At 49.2% G+C, this 25979-nt stretch overlaps 7 protein-coding genes across 7 annotated transcripts; 2 read left to right on the top strand and 5 right to left on the bottom strand.

Annotated features, from left to right (window-relative positions):
* Positions 1 to 833: 833 nt before the first annotated feature.
* Z518_08514 (uncharacterized protein) lies at positions 834 to 2186 on the bottom strand (the record flags this gene model as incomplete). Its single annotated transcript, XM_013414255.1, has 5 exons — positions 834 to 1162; positions 1228 to 1295; positions 1370 to 1487; positions 1553 to 1922; positions 2001 to 2186. 5 exons carry the CDS (start codon positions 2184 to 2186, stop codon positions 834 to 836), a joined length of 1071 nt encoding a protein of 356 aa, XP_013269709.1.
* Positions 2187 to 4919: 2733 nt separating this feature from the next.
* Positions 4920 to 6626, top strand: Z518_08513 (uncharacterized protein; the record flags this gene model as incomplete). Its single annotated transcript, XM_013414254.1, has 3 exons — positions 4920 to 5213; positions 5274 to 6440; positions 6528 to 6626. The coding sequence occupies 3 exons, from the start codon at positions 4920 to 4922 to the stop codon at positions 6624 to 6626; spliced, it is 1560 nt and encodes a 519-aa protein (XP_013269708.1).
* A 2895-nt stretch (positions 6627 to 9521) lies between these two features.
* Positions 9522 to 11894, top strand: Z518_08512 (uncharacterized protein; the record flags this gene model as incomplete). Its single annotated transcript, XM_013414253.1, has 1 exon — positions 9522 to 11894. The coding sequence occupies one exon, from the start codon at positions 9522 to 9524 to the stop codon at positions 11892 to 11894; it is 2373 nt and encodes a 790-aa protein (XP_013269707.1).
* Positions 11895 to 13028: 1134 nt separating this feature from the next.
* Z518_08511 (uncharacterized protein) lies at positions 13029 to 13507 on the bottom strand (the record flags this gene model as incomplete). The annotated part of the gene is made up of 2 exons (XM_013414252.1): positions 13029 to 13318; positions 13369 to 13507. The coding sequence occupies 2 exons, from the start codon at positions 13505 to 13507 to the stop codon at positions 13029 to 13031; spliced, it is 429 nt and encodes a 142-aa protein (XP_013269706.1).
* A 2064-nt stretch (positions 13508 to 15571) lies between these two features.
* Z518_08510 (uncharacterized protein) lies at positions 15572 to 17292 on the bottom strand (the record flags this gene model as incomplete). Its single annotated transcript, XM_013414251.1, has 4 exons — positions 15572 to 16364; positions 16410 to 16934; positions 16984 to 17083; positions 17136 to 17292. The coding sequence occupies 4 exons, from the start codon at positions 17290 to 17292 to the stop codon at positions 15572 to 15574; spliced, it is 1575 nt and encodes a 524-aa protein (XP_013269705.1).
* Positions 17293 to 19323: 2031 nt separating this feature from the next.
* Positions 19324 to 21276, bottom strand: Z518_08509 (uncharacterized protein; the record flags this gene model as incomplete). The annotated part of the gene is made up of 1 exon (XM_013414250.1): positions 19324 to 21276. The coding sequence occupies one exon, from the start codon at positions 21274 to 21276 to the stop codon at positions 19324 to 19326; it is 1953 nt and encodes a 650-aa protein (XP_013269704.1).
* Positions 21277 to 22065: 789 nt separating this feature from the next.
* On the bottom strand, positions 22066 to 23068 carry Z518_08508 (uncharacterized protein; the record flags this gene model as incomplete). The annotated part of the gene is made up of 2 exons (XM_013414249.1): positions 22066 to 22601; positions 22648 to 23068. The coding sequence occupies 2 exons, from the start codon at positions 23066 to 23068 to the stop codon at positions 22066 to 22068; spliced, it is 957 nt and encodes a 318-aa protein (XP_013269703.1).
* Positions 23069 to 25979: the final 2911 nt, after the last annotated feature.

The raw sequence follows: 25979 nt of genomic DNA, 5'->3' as shown, positions 1-25979 counted from the left end.
TATGTCCCGTGCTTACAAAGAAGATTGGAGCCTGGAGGTCAAATGCTCATTGTCGGTGATTTTTCAACAAAGACGGAATTGCGGCCTTTTCATTGAGGTCGTTGAGAAACGACCAGCCGTAAATGTCGGCTAAATTTGCGGCCCATTATAAGGCTTGGGAGCACCTCTAGTTTGAACAGGCAAGTCAACAACGCTAAAACAAGGTGGCGCAGACAAGTCCCGTCAATTGGCGAAGACAGGCTGTAGCTGCGTTTCTTCACAACACCAGTGTATGACCAGGGTAAACGCCATGTGATTCAGATCTATCAGGCATTTTTCCAGTAGAGACACGAGGTAGATTGCAAACGGAATGAATATTGAATGTGTTCTCCTAAGCAGGTAAGTTCTAGAACTTCTTTTTGGTGGCTGGTGGACCCTCTGTGAAAGTTCTATGACGATGCTTGCACAATCTGTTGTAGCGATGGCAATTTACCAAACGATCAAGGAGAGTAGGCCGGATTCGGTGGCCGGGCGAGTACCTGTGCCTCATCCCCACTGAAGATGAATCGGGTGCCTAGCACTTTAGCCAGCCGATAATGTAAAGGGCACTTAGGGCATTCAGTGGCAACCATTGTTAGTTAGTATGAAACGTTATCTAGAGTGGCAGCACGGTCATCTATGCATACACGTATACAATTAATTCGGTTTTTCTATCCTATCTTTGAAACATTGATTTTCTGCCGCCTACCAATCCCGTAAGGTGGAATCTGTAGAACTTCAGGCGGCCCGGGGTAGTATAAATGCTGGCGAGATACCCTTTCGCTTGTGGGTAGAAGTGATCCGGCACTCGATAATCACGCCCTCGAAGCGTAGCTGATTGTCACTTCGCTGGTCTTTTTGATTTGATTGTGCAAGGGTAGAATGCTCCTATCGCTCTCACCCTCTCCAACAATTGTTCGATGGCCCCGGCTGGTGGCTCGGCCATGCATGCGTGACGGTGCTCTATGGCCAGGTTTATCTGCACCCGGGCCGAAGTTTTCAAGAACATAAAAGGAGCTCTTCTGGCTAGATGTCACATAAGACATGACCTTTTTGAGAAGTGGCCGGTAAACGGCAATGGAGGAGGCGGCAATCGTGGATCCCGTTTCCGCGCCAGCCCATAAAAGAGTATCTGAGCCCGCATCTGCATTCAGAATTAGACATGACTCCATTGACCGAAGGGTTAATAGGTTCGGAGAAGAGACATACATGTGTAATCGACCTGCTTCGATAGGGCAGGCAGTTTGGTGGTTTTGATTATGGCGGTGGCCCCGGCACTGGTATTCCATATCAGCATTTTTTTATTTTTTTATTTTTTTTTGGAAAAGTTTTGGAACTGGGAGTCACTGACAATACGCCCAGGCTCATGGCCAGCCCTACACCTACTTTCTCCCTTCTCTTCATATTGAGACTTTTCAATATCACCCAGGGATAAAGAGCGAGGGCAAAATCGCAAGCTGCAGAATAGGCTTCATGATTGAATCAGCCACAGATTAAAATTAATGCATGCGGAAGCATGAAGGTCCAGACTTACCACCAGCAAAGATTGTGTAGTTCACAAAAGTTGAGAGAGGCCAGCATTCTGTTTTGATACTTTTATCCCATCCATACGCCGGGTTCTTGCATTGAACAAACTGAAAAATACCACAGAGGAGCATCACGATGTTCAGACTGAGAATGATGTACCAAATCGCTAATTTCTCGAATTTTTTGGTGACAATCCGCAGCAGCGTAAATGCAAAGGCCGTCTTGCTCAAGCTGCAGGCTTCGATGATGACTGTCTGGCCAATGTAGATAAACAAGTAGGCGTTAACCAACCTGTCTTGCTCGAGTGTCCAATAATGTCGGCCGACACCGTAGTCACGCGCTTTGGTAATTATTGACGTATACACCAAGAGTAAAACCTAGTAAAGAGGTGGTCCATATTAGCGAGCAAAAAAAAAAGAAAAAAACTTTGCTTTTGGAGGAGAGGAGTGGCATACCCAAGCGGCGACAATGACGGTGTCATCCCACCCATATGATTTACTAAGTGTAATTCGAGTGTAGAGGCGTAAGGCCACAAAAAGTGCAGGGATCACTGTAAGCACCCAAAGAACAACAACAACTTTTGGTCCTTGGTCATCGCTGGCTAAACCAGTGGCTCCTGGAGGTGGCAGTGTCTGGGACATTATAAAGGTGGTCAAGCCGTTATGTTGACAGACCTCGAGAAGTTCTGAATGAGAAAGGTAGACCGGTGCCAAAATACCACAGGTTCTTTTTAAGGACAAAGAGGAGATCCGAAAGTAGGAAAAACCCGAATCCTCTCCTCTTTCTCGTTACTGCTATAGGAGCAATTCCACGCCTTCGAGAATGAGTGATAGACAGGTTTATGAATCTTTGGAGCAGGCTGTCTAGGGGACTCTATGCAGGAACCGTGCCTAGAACTATTTGGAAAAATCAAATATCCACTAGGCGTAGGGAAAGAACTTGCTTACAAGGAAACCCCTGGCGTGAGGAATATACGGTAGGAACTACTTGTAGTCTGTGACCATTGACCGGGGACATAGAGAGGAAGGGGGGACCCCGTTGTAGCCCACTCCTCCGGTTCTTCCAACAAGGCTCGTGATTTGGAGTCTTGTGGGGATCTGCTATTCATTGAAAGGAATATGGTCAATTCCCCTTCGTTTCATTACCTTAAGTACTACAATCAAGAAGAGGTAGCTTCAGCACAGTGGGTTTTCCTTACAAGGCTCTGGATCGTGCGTATTAGTTTTAGTACAACTTCCTTGCTTCGCATACGCGCAATGGGATGGATAGGACTCAAAAGCACTATTATCACCTATCGGCTCTTTACATTTGACGAGACATTTCTCCAACATTAGTCCAGGTGTAGAAGGCGCATGAGTCGTAACAAAGTTGCCATAGAATATGAACAACACCTTGAAGCAGATTTTGACAGGAGAATCTATGTCCCCCGGTACGGCGAACTCGGTACAATTGCACATGTCAGTTGGCCATCCGCAGAACAATCCACCCCGGACAGCAGAGGGCATTGGTGAGGCTGGTGATGAACGCCAATTGGCATCTAACTTCAGAAGGTCAGGCTCATAACTAAAAGCGCGAAGCTCGTCGCAATAGAATGCAGGGATAAAAGCATGAAACAAAACTTTGGGGTCCCTCACTACGTATCCCAGTGATGCGGAACCGCAGGTGAATTAGCAGACCGCATTTGACGGTTCGAGTGCCTAATGAGCTCCCTGCGTTCCGGGGGGTTGAGAAAAGGTACGTGTTGTGATTGGGACGATGATCGCCAGATCGACAATACGTTAAAGTATCTGGATCATGTGGTCCATAGCGTGGGAACATGTCCGAGCCGGGTACGGGATTAGTCTTTAGTATAATGGTCGGGTGTAACAGAACGTCGGCTGGAACAGGTTCCAGACAAGCTTAGCTCCCTCTATCCTCGTCGTACCATGCTAGCTCCAGTCGACCCTTAATCCCGTCGATCACCACAAAGGCTAGGATCTAGCGAAAAGCATAATCGTACCCCTGCTCTCAAATGATGTTAGACGTACTCGTTTCGGAGTATAGTCACAGGGAGATCGACGCATTTACTTTGGGGTTGATTTGGTTCGATTACTTGAACCCGATACGGAATATGCGAAGACACCACCAAGACGGCATCTTGGGCCATGACCCGTGGCCAGTCTACTAGAGCTTTCAGTGCTGCATCCTTACAGTAGTCCGCGGGCTAATCCGCTGGGCTCAGGCTCGATTGGAGGGTCCGGAGTACACGACCCGGTCCCTAGGCCACAGACTGCTTTGAGCAGCATCTACATGGTGGCAGTCTCTTGGACAGCTCTCTGATGCGGGGCCCGGCTCTAATGATCCTTTCGTTAAAGTTTTTCCCCAGCGCTTTTGTGGGTCAATCGTTTTTCACGTGACGCATACGAGGACTACTTTCTTCGACTCCTGCCACCCCACACAGCCTCTGAAGAACAAATGTACAACAAACAATAACTTTCAGTCAACCTTTTGCCATTGTAGTTTTCCCTTCTTCCTTCTCTTCCACCTCCTGTTCCAGATATGCCTCGTCTAGTTACTATCAGGAGTGTTGTCGCTTTCTATTGTACATTACTCCGTCCTACACATATCGCCAAGCTCTTTCTTTTCCAGACAAGTGTGACAAAGGAACTTGGCCCACTCTTACATTCAAATAGGATATGCTGGGAATCTTTATGTTTGGGTCATAACAAAGTGTCCACAAATGGACTGAACACCTTCTCAATCCAGGGTACAAAGTATTACTGCATTTTGTTACTCTTTTGACCAACTGCCATTCCGAGTACCTGATAGCCATGGCGTTCGCCAACTCCAGATTAAGTGGATCTAGCCGGGGGCCGGTCGACAAGCATGAACCCTGAAGCATACTCCATCCTAGTACGACTAACATGGGACAGGAAGTTCCAAGTTGACGCACCTTCTATCACTCAATTAATGTCCAAAAACCCTTGATTGTATCCCACCCTGTCATCTGACCATTTCAAGCTAGCAGTGTATGGTGGCTTGTTGGAAGAGAAATGATAGGCAGGTCCGTTTACGTCGATCAAGCTGCAACTCAACGACACCCGTTCAATGCCCCAATCAGTCCCCTTGAATATTGCTATTTAGCTCAAGCCATATACTTTAGCGACTACATGGCTTAATGCGAGTCTGATGGCTGCTTCAAGATCTTTGCATGTCACTTCGGACCCGTCCTATCTGATGCATCACCGCCTAAAAGGCCTCACGCCAATGACAAAAACCTTGGGGGAAGGGAAAAAAAGGGGGGGTATTTTTGTCCATTTTCGTTTCTTCCGGACTCGGACCTTCCTCTCTAACATTCTTGTTACAGCAGAATTGAAAGCGATATACACTTCGTCATGGCGTATACAGGAATTGTATCAACATTGGCCGTTTTTGGCTTTGTTGTTTTGTTGCTGAAATTGCTCTCGACCGCTTTTGCCTCTCCTCTGAGGAAATTTGATGGGCCTTTTGCAGCGAAATTCACGGATTTCTGGCGTCTGATAGACACATACCGAGGTCGATGCGACATTACGCAGACGAAACTGCATCGTAAATATGGACCTGCCGTAAGGATTGGACCAAATATCATCAGCCTCAGCGACCCTGGAATGATCAAGACTGTGTTCAACGTCAAGGCGCCGTGGAAAAAGGTATGTCTTTTCCATCCTTTGCTGCAAACACTCACAAACTAATACGACGAATCCCCACAGAGCCATATGTACAATCCAAACGATGTCATGGTCAACGGCGTCCGAGTCTCGAATATTTTTGGAACAACCAACGAGGAATGGCACACAAAGGCAGTCCGCCCCATCAGACAACTATATACAATGACCAATGTTCGTGACTTCGAATCACTTCTCGATCCTGTCATTGCGCGTTTCACCCGAACTTTGGAAGAGAGGTTCATGGACGGAGAAAATGCTGGGAAGCCGTTCGACGCCAGTGAATGGGTCAATTATTTTGCTTGGGATGCCATGAGTGAAATGACCTTTAGCAAACCTTTTGGCTTCATTACCGAAGGTCAAGATGTGGGGGGTTTTCTCTCGATCTCGGAGCGGTCTCTCGACTACTACGCATCTGTTAGTCAAGTGCCGGTACTGGATTTCGTCTTTGACAAGAATCCAGTCCGACGAATCGGACCCCCGACATTTTCTTGGGCGACCGACTTCGCCGTTCAGGCTTTGGGAGAACGTTTGGCCAGACGGGCCGTAACAGCAGAAGAAAAGTCCGAATCGAAGAAGGCTGACGGTAAGAAAGAGGCGAAGGACTTCCTTGATTGCTTCCTAGAAGCAAAGGTCACGCATCCGGACTTCGTCGATGACAATCAAGTTGTCAACTACCTGCTCATCAATCTCCTTGCTGGAAGTGACACGACGGCCATCTCCCTTGGTGCGATCATCTATTATACTCTGAAGAATCCTGGCGTCCATAAGAAACTGGTCGATGAACTTCACAACGCTACCCTGAGCTTTCCTGTCGCCTGGTCCGAGACGCTGTCGTTGCCTTATCTCAAGGCCGTCGTAAGGGAAACCCTCCGCATCCATTCGGGAGTCGGCCTGATGCTCGAACGTATCGTCCCGGCCACCGGATTAACATTACCAGACGGCCGATATATTCCAGGAGGCTCCGTTGTCGGCATGAATCCATGGGTGGTGCACCGCAGCGAAGAGTACTTTGGGCCCAATGTCGATGAATTTGTACCCGAAAGATGGCTTCCAATGGCAGGCGAGACTGAGGAGGAATTTAAAAAGCGTGAGACGAAGATGAAAGAAGCCGATCTCACGTTTGGTCACGGCACAAGAATTTGCATGGGCAAAAATCTCAGCAAACTTGAGGCGGATAAGGTCGTCGCCACGCTTTTCAAATATTATGACGTGAGTGCTTTCGTATTTCTCTTTCCAAACAGAAGAATTGGTCGGTTCCAACGTGTTTTCACTCTCGTCTAACATCCGCTGTCATAGCTCGCGCTGGTCGATCCAAATAAGCCATGGACCGTGAAAAACTCATGGTTCACGTACAACAAGAACATCAATATCACGATCGCCAAAAAAAAGAGTTGACATGCTATATTTTTCAACTAGTCTGCATGGGACTGAATGGAGGAAGGCCTTGTCGAATGGCAACGATTCTGCTTCTGGCGAAAAGGCCATATACAAGACGGAGATTATCTCCAAACCTCAATCTGCAAAATGCACAAATGCAAGCAATGGCGTTCACCCGCTGCGATCCCCTTCTGAGATAGTCACCAGTTTCCGGCTTTGTCAACCTCGCTACCACCAGGAAATTCAACGATTACCCTCGTCCTTGCCCCTGCCCCAAAATGGTGTCTCTTTATGTCCTCACTATTCTGATCCTCGGGATTTTCATACTCGTCCGTCATTTTGAACCCGACTTCCGTCATGCGGTCTTTGTTGGGTAGGGAAAGCATACTATAAAATGCATCGACTTGGGTCAATGGTTTTGTTAGGCGTTGCCCGACCTGGTAGATGATCTGGCCAGTAGATCTATTGCTCTGGGGCCATCTTCGAGGCCAGTATAGTCGCCATGCTTCGCCTCACTGTGAGTAGAAGCAATTTAATTCCCAATTTTACGGTCGTCTATCGACATGCTTGCTTTCTCCTGCAATATGTCTCGGCAATTCTTTTGTGCGGGTATCCTTGTTTCCATTTTCAACCCAGATCCTTGGCGGCTCCATCATGCCTTGATATTCAATTTCGTTGATGTGCTCCGTGCCTCCAACTATAATATTGGTCAGGGCCCGATCCCTAAAGCTAGTGGACTTCCTCATTGGTACGCTCTATCTTCATAAATCAGTCATTTATTAAGAGTGTACATATTTTCAGCGCAAGCAGGAGATGACTCACGTGCTCGTTGCCTGACTTTCTCCCCGGTTTGGCTGCCTATTACGCTTCCATATCGAGCTTTATCCTCACATTGGACGAGTTTGTTAGACAACTAGTCCGCGGCTAACTGAGTTTCAAGGCAAAGATGGATGACGGACGTCGACACTTTGTTATGCCTCCCCAAGGCTTTTTGCTGAGCGTGCTGCATGAGAAGGACGGAATTTTCGACAACTTTTTGTGCCACATTCTAACATTCCCTCCCTGAACCATGATCGCAGGTATGACTTTGCATGTGGGGTGGCGATTTTCCAGCAGGCTTCATGTATGCTCCGATGAAACGCTAAACCGAGCTGTTCGCATCAAGAAATGTCACTCCTAGTTGTCGTACCCACCAATTGCTCTCATGATGTTGCGAGCATGAACGGCACATTTACCCTAATGCAAACACATTATGCTACATTGCCCAGGGGGCTTTCATTCTCGGAGAAACTTCTCGATCAAGCATTGCTCGCACATATCAAAGATGGGCCTTTCCCATGCCATAGTGGAGTCAAATGTTCAAATTTCATTCATCCTAACTAGGGGGATTCGGTAAATGGACATTTATAGGTCTGAAGAAGAAGCACACTAAGGAAAGGAGGTAGTATCAACTGCAGTAGAGTAGAGATCACCAGGCTCAAGGACACCATCTCAGCACAGACAATTCAGAGGGAAGAGATGATTTAAGGTCGAGCATGCTTTTTTTCGGCCTCCAGTCATGTTGAGTCGGTGGCTGGGGGCATACTCGCACATATCCCCACGTTCCCACTCCCTTCGGCCAACTGCCTCTGCCCTTTCACTTCGGTTTTCGAAGAGAGGTGTCTCAAGCATGTCGTCTCTCCCGTGGATCTGACACACCCTGATATGTTTTGGTGGTATAACGGCGGAGGAGGTTCTCGACGGTGTGATAGTCCCGAAATGTGTCACATTCGAGGAGCTTGGAGAGGAACAGGGAAAGGCTGTTAAAGCAAAGAAGGTTTGGATCCTTCCCTCCTGTTAAAACGTGTCGTGGCCTGTTACGGGGTTTAGCGGCAGACTCCGTGCCTTCCAACAGAGATTGCCGTTTACCTTTTACTGATAGGTGTCCAGCGTCGTTTGGAAGGTTCCCAGTTCGAGGCTCCCTTGGCGCTCCCCAAACCAGACCATCGTCCCTCGAAGATATGTCGCTCGTGTAAAGTTGACCAAAAGTCAGGAGGACACTTGACGGGGCCCATTTCGGTATACCCGGGAAGAGCCACGGGATATGGATGGCCAAAGAGTAGAAAACAGGAGCCGACGGAGCTGTTCAGAGAGCCACCTGAGCCCGACCCTGATTTTGCGCCCATAAAGCGGCAAGGCGGTGTCCCGAAAGAGAAGCTCGTGGTCAGTCAAGTTTGGCCCATTTATAGGTAAAGAGCAGTGCCGGAACATGCGTTGTCGCCTACAGTCAACTTCGAGATACGAGGCATCTACTTGAATAAAGGCATTCAATTGGCCGTTGCCGGTCTCTTCGGCGCATCCTAACGGCAGGGGTCTTATTGGCTGATGGTAGTGGAATGGGCCGGGCCCCGGGAATGACATGCAGCTCTGGATCCCCCAGACATACGCTTGGGATTCAAATAGGCTCTGGTTGGCGATAAGCGCCATGGCTGCGAAAGGCCCAGGGGCCTAATTGCATACCTCTGGGCGGGTCGTTTAAGGCCCCCTCAAGTAGTCAACAGTCTTTAGTAACTATATACCGACAGGCGATCACCTCTTCTGTTCCTCATGAGCTAGGGAAAGTGAAGCATGCACTAAGACTATATTTCTTGATGGACTTGCGTTAGGTGACTAACCACGTGAACAGGGTGAGTGCCGCTGAAGAACTACATTGAACATTATAGACCATTGGTCATGGATCTTGAAGCAGGCAGTGGAGAGTCAGATCATGAATCGAAAAGCTACTGATGAAGCATGGCGTAAGCGCGTCTAGTGCATTGGTGCGGCTGCAGGGAGTGTGCCTGTAAAAAAGGCCACGATTGTCCAAGGCGGGGAAAGAGTTCACCTGTCTTCGACTCTTTCAGGCCACGACGTTAGTCCCCGCATCACGAACTGATGGAGCATCTGATATACCATCCATCCCCCCGAACCTTCCGGGCAGAGATCCGTGACGGAGCAAGTAGTCCACTTGAAGTTACGGACTGGACTCTCCGCGATAGGCTGTACGGCAGTTGCGCTGCTGTCAGCCCACGGATCCCATGGCTCGGACACGATCACTGTGGATCATCATATCTCCACAGCGTCGACTATAAGCCTATGCCCATTGACATCGCGTTTCGGGACGAATATGGCAGAGACTGGAATATCGAAGAAATGCTCGACCACCAGGACATCTATTGCGCTCATTCGTCGCTGAAAGAGCTGGATGTGCATGAGGCTGTGTATTCCACGGCCGCATTCATCCAGGCATGGCAATATTTCGGCCTGTTGGAAGCGATTTTCGCAACACCAATATATCATTCCTATCTGACCCGATTTAGTCCAGATGAGGATGGTAAAGAGTGGATTTACAGCCGAAATCTGGGAACACTCCTGGAATTGTGGAAGCGTAGGCTGGATGGAATCGAAGATGACTTTCGAGAAACGACGCTCCGACAAGCCAGAGACTGCGTAACAGTCGCGAGTACAATCTTGCATGACATAGTCACTCAACTTCCAACTTCTGCTGATTCGGAAAAAACAGAAGCCCTTTTTGAGCTTCGAAAGCTGATTGTTGAGATTGAACCTGCCCTGTCCGCGCTCCACGAAGCCATCGCCGGCTTTGTCGAAAGAGAACTGCGCATGGAAATTAAATCATTCAGCGGCTTCAGTGCAGATACAGCTCCATTCCCACGAAAGTATTCAGAACGACTCGTCGCAAAAGGCTGGTGCTCTTTCGTTATCGCCAGCGCCGAAATTGCCATGTCACCATCTCTCCTCCGATATGTGGATGCGGCTGACTTTGCGGCTCCTACCACCGGCCACAAGACATGCACAGCAGCACGATGTCAAAGAAATGACGTCGAGTTATCGACGTATAAACAAGAGCACGAAACTCCAGAATGCAATTGCCATTTCTTGAAGCCGTCCTTGAAAGACGTCTTTGACATCTTTAACGCCCATAAAATTCCCGTTGTCCAGTTCATTCAAGACGGCGGATCTCTTCGACTTGGAGCTGTGGACCCTCACGACTCGAAAGCAGATTATGTCGCATTCTCGCACGTCTGGGCCGATGGGCTGGGCAGCAGTACCGAACTCGGTCTTCCCGCTTGTCAAATCGCAAGACTTCATCAGCTCGCAAGCCAACGACTCACATACGATGCCTACTTCTGGATCGACGGCCTCTGTGTCCCCAGCAAAGAACCTTACCGTGGCAAAGCGATCGAGCTGATGAAAGCGACGTACGCAAATGCCACGGGGGTGATCGTAGTCGACAAAGGCATGCGCTCTCTCTCCGTATCGGCGCCGAGCCTAGAAATCGGCTGGACGGTCTTTGCCTCCGGCTGGTTTGGCCGTCTCTGGACATATCAAGAAGGCTTTCTTCCAGCCTGGGTCGACTTGGAGTTGAAGGATGGACTCTTCGACTTATACGGTCTGATTCAGGGCTTGTATCGACTCTACTATGACTCCAACGTTAGTCCGTTCCCCACCGTCTTTGTCCGTGATTTACTTGCCGTGCTGCAAAAGGCCCGCCCTCTAGATCGCCAGGCAAAACACCGCCCAAAAGTCAGGAAACTAGTGGATATCTTCAATGCGTTTACGCGACGGAGAACAAGCCGGCCGGACGACCAGCTTCTCGTCATGGGACTCTTGCTTGATGTGGATGTGAGGGATCTCATGGAGTTGAATGGTCAAGAGAGATGGATCCATTTCTATCTCAGCCTGAGAGAGATTCCGTGGACGGTGTTGTTCGATAAGCGGCCGAAAATAGAGTGCCGCCCATTCAGATGGGCGCCAGCCAGCTGGATCAGCCCCGGGCAAGATGTTTGGTTGCATTACGATGAGGGGCTTGGTATGATTTCGAAGGATGGACTGAGTGTGACGCTTACTGTGTTGTCGTTGGATGAAGCGCATGATACCAGTATGTCAGCACTTGTTCTAGAAGTCGGCCAGGCCCCGGATCAAACGAAAGCTCGGTATGAGTTGAGTCGTCCCGACCCAGGCAGCCGTGTGAGTTCTTCATCCAGAAGAATGGACACGTTTAATCTGGTTTTCATTCGCCATTTCGCACATGAATCGCCGCAGAAAAATCTCATGGAAAATAGTCGTTTACTCATGAGTGTTGGACTGGGATATTTCGATCACGCCACGGGTTCATCGCTTGTCGATAGCTATGATTTCTCGTCGCCATGGGAGGTTCGGTTCGTGATCGAGGAGGATGCAGATTTTCTCGAGGGTGTCGAGAGAGTAAGAGCAAAGTGGATGGCAAGAGAATTTTGCTTTACTTGAGAGGAGAGTTTTGATGACACTTATTCGAGAAAAGGACTGGCTGGTCTACGAAATACTGGGACATTTTATCTTGGGGGCCGGATACAGAATATTTCGACACGATCGAACTGCTTCTGCTATTTCATGACTATTGTAACACGTTCCTTTGCTTTGAATTGTTGGTATGAACTTGTGTCCTGCGTCATCTACGTCCAATTCGTGTCCGATGTTCTTGTACACATTGGAATCTGTCTCAATGTACAGACAGCACCAAGACAGCGACAATGTGGTTCCTGGCTCCCACGCAGATATCAAGGCCAATAGACAGCATTTCATCAAACCATTTCAATCCATTTGATACGCATTCAATCATACTGCCCCTCGAGCATCTTTCTGTGTATTAGCCATACTCTTCACTCGCCCCGATGACACCAGGTCTCTGATGAACGTGGTGTCATGATGCCCAGGATCTTCCGGACCAGGTCTTTCGCCGTACGCGACCTTATATCTGTCTCGCCACTGAGCCATCTCGTCCACCAAAAGAAGACGGCCGTCATCGCCGATCTTATTGAGATCTGGATGCACCAAGTGCGCTGCTGCCAAGTCGCAAGACCACTTAGCCTATCCATTGCGGCGATGGCCCTGGCGGTGAATTTCGTGACGAGTCATGCTATTCCTTCCGCCGTGTCGTTGCGCAGAGGGTTCGTTCTGTGTGCCGCCATTGAGCATGACGTCCTGGAACTCCGAGCCTACAGCGTCTACGCCGGTCAAGCCTATACTGCCTGCTATATATTTACACCTGGTCATCGAGAAGTTTGGAGGCGTCAGGATTGCCGAAGCTTTCCCGGTCGAAGTTGATGACTTGGTCAATGGTGTTATGGCAGACCCGGGACAACGGGTTGGTACAGCTACTGCATCCGAACCGGCTTCGGTGACGGTGAGATTGCTGGCAGATCGTAAAGCGAGGATCTGTGCACGGCAAGGACCACAAGCGGAAGTAGTATTGTCCATCCATGTCGTGGAGCCAGTAGCTGTATTCGGAATACCTCGAGAAATTCGCTCGCCATCTGCTTCCAGCCAAGTCACGTCATTTAGAGGAGTGGCATTGTCTGTGTTGAAGCCAGCGTAGCCGCCAAAGATCACTTTTCTCTCTTCTCAAGTCACCTGAAAGCCGACTGTCCGGAAAGAGACAATGCTTTGTTTCAAGTTCATCGGTGATAGGTCGACGGAATCATACCCCCAAAGGTCTTCTTCCTTATTGGTGTAGACGCTGTTGCCATCTAGAGCCGAAACGTCGTCAAACGTGGTGATGTATGGCACAAGATTTCGACCCAATTCACCCCATAGATTTGCCGTATCCATTTGATAGTCGCCGGGGTAGCCCTTGCCATTATTCGGTTCTTGTTTGGTGGCGACATGTTGAAGATCTGCAGCACTGATATTTCCTGATGAGCATCAGAAATATCTATTGGCAATTAACGGCACTTGGACATACTGTGCCATTGCTGAGGGACACAGAATCTTCTGAAACACCTATCGAATAGGCGAGGGCGACAAAAGCCGCCAAAAAGCTGAAGGCAATGAAAATGAGAAATCATGCTGCCGCTGCAACCTAAGATTTGCTCGGATACCATGTTTCCGGACGGTCGCCCGGAAACACAGTACTCGGAGTATAGCAGTAGCTCTTGCATCCGAGGGCCAGCTCGAAGTCGTTAAGTGTCCGATACCGGGGAGCAAGGAACCTCCATCGCGTCATATCTGTATATTGTTAGAATTGTGCTGCAAAGGCAAGACCGAGGAAAATAGAGAACCCGGTGATCATTCCGTTGCAGGCGTACTTTTGCGTTTGACCGAGACCTAAATTAAGAGTACAGAAGCCGTATATAGTGCCCGCGTGAATACCATAATGAAAGCAGTTGAGAACCACATGGTTTAGCACTCAAAGAAGATTCGGGGTGTCTGACGTCGACGATCAGAGTATCCGACCGTGTCGAAAGCGGTGGTGCTCCTCGAATGTGTGTCTCATGGAGTTTGTGTTCCCAAGGCGGTGGTGACAGACCGTCAGCTCTATTCAATAATCGGTAGATGGGTGTCCTGGAAACTTTCGGTTCGGTAGGAGCTTGGTTTCGGTTTCTATTGACTGTCAACCTGAGATTCATCGCTAGAATCGACACGAGTCCAAGGTTTATTGGCATCGCTCGTCATGTTTGCCAACGAGACATTGTGGATATTGTTGAAGTTGAAAGAGCCATCATGTAGCTCTCCTGGTTCGTTCCAGAATCAACAGAGAAATGAAAGAGTTCCTGGCGCACCACGGGTTTGAAGAGACTTGGCTACCTAAATGAGGCTTCGAGCACGCAAGATATTCTGTCCATGGATGCAGCTGATATAGTATCATAACAGCGAGCGAGTGCTGAATGCTAAAGGAGCAGCCAAATCAAGACAAACATGATGTGATAACGACGTCACAAGAGTGAGTCGAGTACTCCTTGGGAGGAATAACAGCTGACACGCGTGGATAATTCTGCCAGCTATGAATACGAGCCGCAAATCCGGAAGGATTCTTCGGTCTTCCATTTGGCTCTTCTCAGCGGCTTGGCCGGGTGCTCCAGTGCTTTCAATGTCCAGATGCGTCGACGAGTGCCTGAATTGTAATATGAATGGTGGTGATCGACGACAGAAAATTGCATCAGGGGCAACTGTCCCGGTTGCTGGATCCTTTCTCGTAACGCGAGAATCAACATTGGCGGGAGAAGCGAAACGCCGACTGTTTGAAGCCTAGATTTCCAAGGCGTGTCAAGCTGTCAGCCTTTTTAGCAACTATAGGTAGGAAGCCAGCAAAGTGTATGCATATCACAGTCAGCTGCAAGGGGAATAGAATCGAGTGCCAATGGCCCAGACCATGATCGACTGAGCATCTCGAAATGGGGTTCCAAGTAGTGTAGAATCTTCATTGCAGTCCCGTCTTCCATTATGCCTGAGGCGGCATATGGGGGACGCTGTATGAAGATAGCAAGGCCAATGATTGGCCTTTCTCCCCATCAAAGTCAACAGCTTTTTGTATAGAGAAAGCATACTGGCAGGATTGATTCGCTGGCAGTGGCTGCCATCGGTAGCAGGAGAACCAGTGCTCTTGGTATCATTATGTGTTGTACGAACGGGATGTCGAGGTCACTGGTTCGAATCCAGTAAGGGGCAAACCCCTGCCACTAGACCTCAACCTTTTTTTTTTTGGCTCATTTTACATATATTAGTGAACAGACAGATAGGAATCAGATTTTGAATATTTGTGCTTGAATAAGGTTGTCGAGATCTAAGTGGGTAAGAATTTGTGCGTTTGTGCCACCCCTTTTTCATTTTGGTAGGGCTGGTTTTCTTGGCCTTTCTTGCTCTGAAAGGTCTTCCGAGTGGAAACCTCTTCGTGCAGTGGTTTCGTAGGACACCCACCAAGCAGGCAGGCACGTTGAAGGTCATAGTACGATTGAGTCCTTGAAAATGTATATTTACGAGAGGATCACATATCAGATGAGGTGAGCGCTTTTCCCTCTCACGTAGTCACTTCCTCTTCTATCGCTTGTAGGAGTTATTCTTGTATTTTGAGGGGAGGGCTGGTGTGGTAGCCCATCGCAGATTTGAAAGAGATACCTGCTCCAAAGAGTTTCCGTGCGTGGAAACTATTAATATCCCTGCTGACGTCTTCACCACAGCAAATTTAGGATCGCAGCGCTCGACCACGGTACCTCAACTGTAACTATGCCACTCCGAGCAATCTGCAGTACTTCATTCCTGGTGACATTATTCAACATGACTGGTCGGCCTTTGTCGAGTTCGTAATTGTACGAAACCCCATCAAATGTGATCCCAGTGATGGCATTACTTCCATTCGCCATGAGCCGTTGCACGTTGATTCCCTTTATGGATGCGCCGTTGGCAGTGGGCAATTGGAAGCTGAATATCTCACGGGGCCGCGCTGCATCTGTGCCCATTGTGTAGTTGTATGCCCGCATCTGGATAATTGCAATCCTCTCTAGCCGTCCATTAACGTACGCCGCATAGGCGTTTTGGTAGATGCTCCCCAATTCCAGATCGCTGATGCTGACGTTCCCTTTCGTCACGTCACCCAGGAAAGTCGCAGCCATGATATTTCCGTAGTAAGGTGCTTTGGTACCCAATGTCTCATTGACTGTTTGAACGGGTTGCCACGAGGCGTATCTGTAATTGGTCCCTTGATGCATGTGAACCCGTCGAATGCCGGTCGCAGCACAGTAGAGGGAAAAATCCACTCCCCACAGCGCCGCACCAAAAGAGTTGGAGAGTCCAGGTGCACCTTCGTTGTACAAGCTGTTGGTCTCGCCCAAGATGTAGGGTAGGCCGGCTCCAGAGAGTAGATGTGACTCGTTTAGGTGTTTCGCAACAGACAGAACAGTCGAGGTGTGATTCATCAGCGTTCCTTGGAGAGTAACTCCGGGTTGAGTGGCGCCTCCAATATAGCTACATTTCGTCAACCGACATCCCCCAAAGAATCACATCACTCACTTGTGACTGTCGATAAAGCTGATATCGTGGTCTGCGTTGAGGCCCGCTGCCCACGTGGTGATGAGATCCAGGCTGTTGGCTGTCCCAGCAAAACCTGGTGCATAGAACTTGAACTTCCCTTGCTTCATGACATCCGGGCAGTTGGTCTGAATCAGCTGTTTCATGATGCGAGTCTTGGTGAGCCATTCTTCAACATAGTCCGTTTCGTTCCACCAACTCGGCCGGACTGGTCCTTGGGCGCTAGTTTTGAAGAGGTCGGGCTCATTGCCCAATTGCCAATAGGCCAGTTTGCCATTGCTTAAGGCCTTGCAAGCCAAGGGGACTGTACCGGCCAGTGTGTCATGTCCGACAGTACCATTCTTTCCAAGGTTGAAACCATGCACGTATGTGATATTCGGCCAAGTGGAGTATGAGTCAAAATACGAGGGACCGATCGAGATGGTGGTCGGATAATCTTTGGATCGATTGAAGTCGAAAGTTCCTATCAAGGCAGTCTTCTGGGAAGCATTGAAAGTTGCGTAGTCCCTATACTTTGTTGGCACTCCAATCCGGTCATCTGCTCAATTGGACCTACTGCGTGTTCCCCCCAACTCTGACGATGGGATTCGATCCTTGGATCTTGCCGAGATTGGTCAAGAGGTTATACGAGAAGTGGTTCGGATGGCTCGAGTTTCCTCAAAATAGTTTGTATTCACTCCTTCTAGACAGATATCTCTTGATGCTTACCGGCAAAATCGGGAAACGAGGAGAACTCGATGGAGAAAGAAACGAAGGATTCTAGGATAGGTTTACTCGCATTGGATGGAGGCGACGCAGATAGGGAAATGGCACATGTCGCTACTTTGAGCAAGCACAAACTTGCAGTGACAGAGGCGACGAACATGATGCCAGATGCCAGGGCGTGATACAGCTTCGAACGGAGAATTTTATTCTGGCTGTCATTCTTTTAACCTGTTGAAGTCTATGCACGGAGAGTTTCCCATAGAAACAAATGTTGTTTCCCGCACTCTGCCGGTGATGTTACTTTCGGCATATTGTAAGCCGGTTTTTCCTTCGATAGGCGACATTCGACGTTGCAATTGCGGGGAGAGCTTTTCAAGATCGACAAGGTGAAGTATGATCCAGGAATGGTAGTTGTCTTTTGTTGTTACTATATGATTTTGACTGACCAACTTCGTCGCCTCAACAACCTCTGGTGCTTCCATAGGAACCAAATACCCACACCCTTCCATCGTTCCCGGCTCTTCAAGAACGTCTGACCCCTCCCTCTTTTCCCTCTGCGTGTGTGTCTCTTTTTTCACTTTCTCAACGGTCTCCGCTCTGTCCTCCTCTGCTACCAGCATACGAATCCTAGAACCAGTCATCCTGCTTGTAATCTTCCTCACAGACTTGATATGAATCCGTCTTCGTCTTCCGACTTCCGCCCAACCCCTCTCACTCCGGAACTCATACTAACACAATTCCATACTTGCTTCTTAATAAGCCCATCTTCCGGCGCTTTGTGTGTGGGAACGTCCCGTGCCCATTCTGCACTCTCAAACAAATGGTACACTTTCAATTACTACGCACGTATTCTCGCGGGCAGCTCAAGCAACCCAACCGGCCTTCGCTTTTGCAAAACCGCCAAACTATCCACAACAAGAGCGGAAATCGAGTTTGGTAGAAGGTAGATCCGACATGGGAGCTCGCATAGATCCACTGCCGCAACCTGATATGGAGATGCAAATATTTGACGGACGCGCAGCGCGGAGCTGAAGAAGCACAGAGTCTACCGAATCAAAAGTCGATGCTAAACCCGGCCCAGGACGTAGGAATAGCACGGCAGGCGCACCGGAATCAAGTTCCAACGGTTTGAAATATCGGATACTCAGCAATGGTGGGCCTGGTTGAAGTTTGGCCCTCGCCTGACTGTGTCCGCTGCAAGGGCTGAGATGGGAGAGGGATGTCTTTAATGAAAGTTCATTCATTTCCACTGCTGTTCCCAAACGTGACTGTGTCGGTTAGCTTGAATGCATCCAATCCATATTTGCCAATGGCTTCGTGTGATGACAGCCTTGCGTAAGTTCGTCGATCCTACCTGACAGTGACTTGCATAGCCCTGGACCTAGAGCATCGACCGTCGAGCCCATTTCCCCGTTCTAGCCACATGAAATTGCATTGCTTCATCTACAGGACTTCAAAGTTCACACAAAAATGGGCAAGATGAGTGTACGGCAAATAATCTTGGACGGACGAGGCACAATGTGTTCTAGTTCTTAAATCTCCCAAGGTAGAAGTTGCGCTGGAATAGGCATGGTTCATTCTTTGGTCCACACGAATGCTATTAGGCGTTGGGATTATTCCCTTTGTGTAGAATCCCGAACACCATCGATCCACGTTGATTTTTCAGAAGATGATCTTGTCATACGCACGATGCTCTGCTGTTCTTCTTCCGAAAATAACCCCCCCCCCCCGGGACAGCTTGCTGAAATGCTGAGGAAAGCGCTTACTCCATCCAGCACACAGGTAACGATGGCTCAATAATTTTCCCTTCATAACATTTTGTCCGGCCTCCATTTAAAAAAAAAAAAAAAAAAAAGGAGAATTGAATCAAATGAAAAAAACTTGCCCTCCAGCCCACTCCGTCGCTCTAGTGCAAGTCTATCGCCTAAGCCCAGCGTGTTTCTTTTCCATCGTCAGGTGTCATAGCTCGTCGCAATAGTGAAGATGACAAACAAAGGACTTGCAAGTCACGTTCAAGTTTGATAAATTAAGCACTCGCTTGGATCATCCGCAAAGTGGTCATCTTCCAATCATTAGGCTCTGTGTGTAATTGTTCTTGGTTCGCTGCAGCCGACTCAGAATTTCCCCCCTCCGGGTTCTTTTTTGCTAATGGTGTCCGTTTTCAATGATGAAGAATTCGACGCCTCGGTGTTCAGCTCGGAGCCGGGGCTGAAGGAGCTTGAGCGGATGGTGGTACTGAAGGGGGCGGACCTGTGTTTGTTCCTGTAATATGGCTCGGAGGAATTGATTGGTGGGTTGGCTGCGGCGGTTGTGTTTGTGGTGATTTTTGTCGCTGATCTGCTGGGTCTTGAGCAGTGTGAGAAAACCGTTGAACGCCAGGAAGAATTCCATTCGCAGGACGATCGTAGCCTAAGTGACCGCAGAGTACAACATCAGCGTCGCCCATGGGTTGCCATCGGACATTCCTGAGTCTTGAGGCAATAGGTCTTCCTGTTGGATCAAACGTCGGGTCCGGTGATACCGCCACCCCGGCCTTGCCAAAGAAAGTTGGTGCAATTGTGAGAATGACTGAATCAATCATGTGGGAGTGTCGCCATTTTAGGAGCTCGGAGAGAACGATTCCACCTCCTTCAACCATGATGCTTTGGATTCCCTCTCGGTGGAGAACGTTGAAAATTCCTTCCCAATTTAAACCTCCGGCTTGAGGATGATAGTCATTGATCATGAGATATTCTCCACCGTGAGCCTTCAAAGTACTGACCGCCAAGGGATGCAGCATGGCACCGGGAGCTACCACAACCCATGGAGCCTTTGCACGACCTTCGGCGGCAATCTTGAGCACTTTCATTTCGGGTCGAATGTGAAGTCGTGCGTGGGGGTCAATGATAATGGGTCGTGGTTGATATTCCCGGGACAGTGCGCCATAGCCAGCGGGATTGGCAAGCCTGCAATTCAAAGCTGGATCATCCGCTATCGCGGTTTGTACGCCAACGAGAACGGCATCATGTCGACTTCGTAGATAGTGTGTCATTGCTTTGGTCTCCGGGCCGGAAATGACGGTGGGCATACCTGGTACCAGGCTGATCCTGCTGTCAAGACTGCTTGCCCATGTCAGGGTGACATGGGGACGGTTCCGGACGGGGCCCAGTTTGGGATCGGGAATGTATGGGTCCAGGAATCCTCGAGCATGTTCAGGGTACTGCAGCGTGTCGAGTGGTATGGGATGCTGCTCGGGTCTCGTTCCATCCGGTCTGGAAGGATCTAATCGTCCAAAGATGCCAGGCTGCATGGGAGGCTGGTAGGGCTTTGGTGGAGTCGGTGGTCGTTGTCGGGGCGCACGGGTCTGGTTGAAGCCTGTGTGCGCTTTCAATACCGTTTGTTGATTCTCTTGTCGCCAGGCATATTGAACGTTTCGAACATCGGAGACCTTCATGAATTTTCCCCCTGCGGCATGCATCTTTTCCGGCTCCTCCCACATCTTCCAAAATATTGAAGCCGGCAAGAATCCTTTGGTGGCCTCTCGCCGAGCCGTGTCCATGATACCCGAATTGCGTTTTGTGGAGTCAATGTAGTCCAGATCGTGAGAATGTTTCTGGAAACTATCCACCGCTTTTGATAAGATACAACTTGGGGCCGGCCCAGAGCTGTAGACCACCTTCATGGTCATGCCACATGTCTTATCATCTCTCACTCTCTTTTTCCTGGATTGTTTGCCCTCGGGAGTGGGTCGCGGCACATGGGGTTTCTGGTTTGCGCCTCTTCGTAGTCGGCAGGCGTAATACTCCGTTCTCACACTACCCTCTGGTTGCGTCTCCGCCGATCTCATCTTGCGCCAAATATTGTCGACAAAGGGGAAATAAGTTTCAAAGTCGGCGACAGAGAGCTCAATCGGCTCGGTCATTTCGAAGATTCTCCGGCGCATCTCCCCGAGGTCGGATGGATTCGAGAAGACACTGTAATCTGTGGTTTCGTCGGACACCGCATATGGTTTTCCATTTTGGAGTGTACGTTCCGCACTGCCCTCGGCTTCATGTGGTATTGTGGTATCATTGGCAGTTTCATCTTCAGCGTCACTCTCAAGCTGATCATCTCCTTGTTGCGCCAATCCGTCACGAACGTCGGGCGTATCCGGTTCACTACTCATGGCGATTGGGATGGGCAAGGAATGCAAGATTTAGTGAAGGATGATGGAGGCTAGAGATTCTATAGTATGCGACGGGAGGGATGATCGGACGGGCGAAATTTTCTGGTGAGGACGCGTTGTCATTCGAAGGGCGCTGAATGATGATAAGATTGAGGGAGATATTGAGGTCAAGCTGAGAGACGAAAGTCCATACTGTTGCATGTATCAATCTTTTACATGGGCCGTGGTGGCGGTTCGGAGTTGGCAAGCCCGCATTGGTGTTGAGTAAGAAAGCTGATCTACACGGAAATCGCGACGGAAAGTCTGATCGGCGGCTTCGCGCTCCACACGCCAAGTTTTTCTAATGCAAGGGACAACGAGCACCTAGAAGCATGCTAGCTGAATAGGCCAGGGAATGGCTTTCAATTGTATTTTCATCGAGTATTCACCAAGTCCTCGGCAGGCATTCAGGCCAAAACAAGAAGTCCAAGGATGCCTAAGCTGCATGGTGGACCGTATCGTAACGCAACTATTTGGCGTTTCTTTTCCGATCTAACCCTTTCGCTCTAATTAGACAATAAAGATCTTCACCTCTGGGATCGTGGAAAATCCTCGGACAGGGCCGACCAACAAATATCCATTCCGAGTAGACTTCCAAATCGTACTCTGGCCGATACCGGCCTATCGGAATATAAGCGTCCTTAAGTGCAATTTGCATCTGTTCCAGAAACCTGATATTTGTCACGGAGGGTTGGAGTATTTATTTGGCAGGGAAATTCCGAATAGCTGGCTGGAGCTTGTCTCTCTTATTCATCTCCGGCCACCGTATCTTCCTCTGCTTCTGGATCGGCTTCTCGTCCTGCTTCTGCTGCGACTATAACTGCTCCGAGAACTGTAGCTAGGACTTCGTCTCCTTCTCCGCGGTGGACTTCGACCTGGTGGCCCCCGTCTCCTAGGTGGTGTTCTAGAGGGTGATCTTGAGTAGGAGATGGACCTCCAGCGCCGTCTCGGCGGCGAAGGGGACCTTGAGTATGTCGAGCGCGGAATGTACGTATTATCTTCGCCCCCACCTCGTCTGCCTCCGCCATAACCACCTCTTCTAGGTGGTGGACTTCGGTATCTCCCGGGGGGCGGACCTCTTGGTGGGGGCCCATAGCGAGGAGGTGGTGGTCCCGGTCTCGTAGATCTGGCTGGTGGAGGCGAGCGCGAAAACGCGCGACGAGGTAGAACAATGCTGACTGAAATGACGACGCCGTCTAGCTGCGCCTCGTGCATGTGGGCAATGGCAGATTCAGAGGCGGACGGATGGTCGTAGAGGATGTATGCCGTGCCACGATTTGTCATGACTGTTCAACATGAGACCGGGTTCCCATCATTCAAGGTCATACATACATTGCTTGTTCAAGGGAAGGTCAATAGATTCAATGCGCCCATACGACCCAAAGATCTCTCGCAAATGGGCTTCCGTCACATTTTTCGTAAGCTTTTCGACCACAATCTTGGAGCTCTGTGTCCATCTGCTCTCTCTGCTAAGGCTGCGAGTGTAACTCCGCTCTCGGTATGACCTTCTATCCCCACGACTCGGACTTCTGCTGCGCGTTGTGCTTCGACTGTAACTTCGACCTCGTCCATGACCGTTGCGCACATCCCGATGAGGAGGTGATCTGGAGTATGATCTGGAGCGAGGTCTTGGTGAAGGAGATCGACGGGGAGAACGAGGACGATTAAAGGGCGGCGATGGTGCTCGTTGTATAGAAGTGGGAGTGTTGGAGCGAGTAGTTGACCGGCCTCGTGATGGGGATCGCGAAGGCATTTCGGCAGATTAGTCGTGAAATAGGCTTAAGGGGGATTCTCATGTCATAGTACGAGGTAAGCCTTCAGCGTGGTTTGAGGATTGTGATGGCGCAGCTCAACGAAGGGTTTGTTTGTTGCTTGTTGCAGGATGTACGACTTTTATTCTTCCTCTGAAATTTTGATGCGGAATCGCATCAATGCGACTAGATGATGAGATACGGTGGAGTAGAATCTGCGTATTATCACCACATGCTCCTATCGAGGCACAATACGCCACGTCCATCACGCTTCAAACCACACTTCCAGCCCAGAAACTAAATCTTTTATTTGAATCGAGCATTTTCGGGCTGGTTTAGCTGCGTCTGGACGCACTCTTTCTTCTATAATACTCACAGTCCTTACGCCAGCCGCTTCCATGACCGCCATTTTGGCGTGCGAATCGCTCAGTCCAAAACCTGTTGTCAATACGGGAATCCGGTGGAAGATCAACCTCCACCTTTTCTCCCCTTCGCCTCTCTCCATATGACGCCGATATCCTCTTGGCTCATTTTCTGGTAAGATCTGTGGCACATTCTATTTCAACGATGTGGCGGCAGATTCGCATCTAGAGACCTCGAGAAGACTTCTTCGAGCCTCTCAAGGAGTCTGAACTATCGCTCATAATACCACTTAGTACAACTCGGAATGAACCTGAAATTTATTCATTGGCTGTCAAGGGTATCGTGGAGGATGATATCACGTGGAAAGGTTCTAATCTCTGTTCTTTCCTGCAGTTTTGTCTGAACCAGTAATGCTGCTGTTGCTTACCCGAAGTTTATGCAAGTCTAACTAGACCTTTTCTCTCCCTGAACTTGGATCCGTTCACAGAGGCGGCGCTCTCCGCAACTTGTTCGAAGATGGTGAGAAAGGTCAAATGAGATGTCGAGATTGACTGTACTGTGAGCTTGAATGTTCTCAGCCCCAACTCGGGTGATTCGATCGCAGCAATTACGGAGATATTTACCATCCTGCAATTTGCAAAGACCTCTTCCGATTCCTCCCACAAAGCGGCTCCTCCTAGGCCAGGCTCCGCAAAGACTACAATTTAATTCACATGTCAACGATGGCGGTAAATCTGCTTGGGTTTCCTCATAACATTGTGTACAGCAATCACGCACTGAACAAAAGTGCATTGGTGACTAGTTGCATCGGGTTATCTCGCAAACAGGAATCTCTTTGGATGGAAATCAGTTTTAAGAGGCCTGTGGTCGTGCCTGAACAATTGGCGATGAGAGTTTCAGAATTATCAAGCGATGGGAATCAATCGTTTTTCCCACTCATTTCAGAATATGAACACCAAAGCTTGCGTCGAAGAAGAGAAGCGGCCAGCCCCAGCACGCACCTCTTGCTGACTAAGCTGTATTGTCAATATTCCGACTTTGTAAGCAGCATAGGAACAAGAACCACAAAACACGAAGTCAGCGCACCAAAAATCGCAATGTAGCGCTCGGGTATTATAAACGAACCACGAGGGCATCAATATCATCACAGCAATGCTAGGGGCTGCTGCAAAATCAGCCGGACATCGGCGGGTTGGATGGTCTCTGCAGAGCGTTGTGCCTGAACCCGATCTGGTAATGGCTGAAACGGTCCAATCTATGGGTCGGCAAATCGGCAGCCAGGGGCTGGAGCTCCCAAACTTTTCAACAATTTTTGGTGGTTTTTTTTTTTTTTTTCCCGGGCACATGTGCGTCTCTATCTCATCGCGCGACGTGGGCGAATTGAGTGGGGGGTTCTTCGCACACTGTGGGAAAAGACGACCAAGAAAACCATATTGAGCGACGACTATCGCTGCCTTCCATCCATTTCCTTTGTTTTTCTCCGTTCGACCCGCCAGCACGCGTCTCCCGCCCACACGGCGTCCTGAAAATGTCATTTATTCTTGCCTATCGAAAACCGAAAGCGAAATTAGCACGTGCGCCTAGCAACGCGACAAATAAGGAAGAAAGGAGAAAGTTCAGATCAAAGCAAAAACAGCTCCTATGTTTCGAGGATCTTCCTGAATGGTATCAGGACAATCACTTCACCCGATCGGGATATCGGCCTGTGTCAAATTCATGGATCAGCTGCGCACACTCGCTCGGACATCTTCACAATGAGACCGTGAACATCTACACCCATCTTATACCAGCGATCTGCCTCATATTCGGCCAGGCGGTGATCTATCATGGTACCAACTATATGTACCCTGAGGCTTCACTGTTGGATCACATGGTTTTCAGCTGCAATGTGGGGGCCGCGGTGGTCACGATGGGACTTTCTTCTGCATATCATACCCTCATGAATCACTCCATGGACATCTCAAATCTAATGCTGAGGATAGACTACGTTGGCATTCTCACACTCATTCTTGGGAGTTTCTTTTCTGGAATCTACGTAGGCTTCTACTGCGAGCCTGTACTGCGGTGGCTCTATTGGTCCATGATCATCAGTTTAAGCGTCATTACATCCACACTCGTTTTGCATCCACAATTACAGGGGTTGAAATACCGGAATCATCGCACGTGGACTTTTATCTGCACGGCTCTCTCGGGGTTTGCCCCCATTATTCACGGACTCTGTCTCTATGGCTGGAATGAAATGTGGGTTCGTTCTGGAATGCCTTACTATCTCCTTGAAGGTCTCGTATACGGTGTGGGCGCATTTTTCTTCGTTACCCGCATACCAGAGTCGATATGGCCAGGTCATTTCGACATTTGGTTCTCGTCGCATCAATTATTCCACGTCCTAGTTGTAATGGCGAGTCTCGTTCATCTTTACGGAGTTTGGATGGCCTTCGATTGGAATTACGAGCACCAAAGAGTCTGCCCTACAATTGATTTATAACGGAAAGCAATTATATTGAAAGAATCAAGGCAGATCGAGGCTCAATCCGAGGCCGATCACTTCAT

Source organism: Rhinocladiella mackenziei (assembly GCF_000835555.1).
Source record: "Rhinocladiella mackenziei CBS 650.93 unplaced genomic scaffold supercont1.6, whole genome shotgun sequence".
Taxonomy (NCBI): domain Eukaryota; kingdom Fungi; phylum Ascomycota; class Eurotiomycetes; order Chaetothyriales; family Herpotrichiellaceae; genus Rhinocladiella; species Rhinocladiella mackenziei.
The sequence above is the reverse complement of the archived record's forward strand: the minus strand, read 5'-3'. Positions and strand labels throughout refer to the sequence as shown.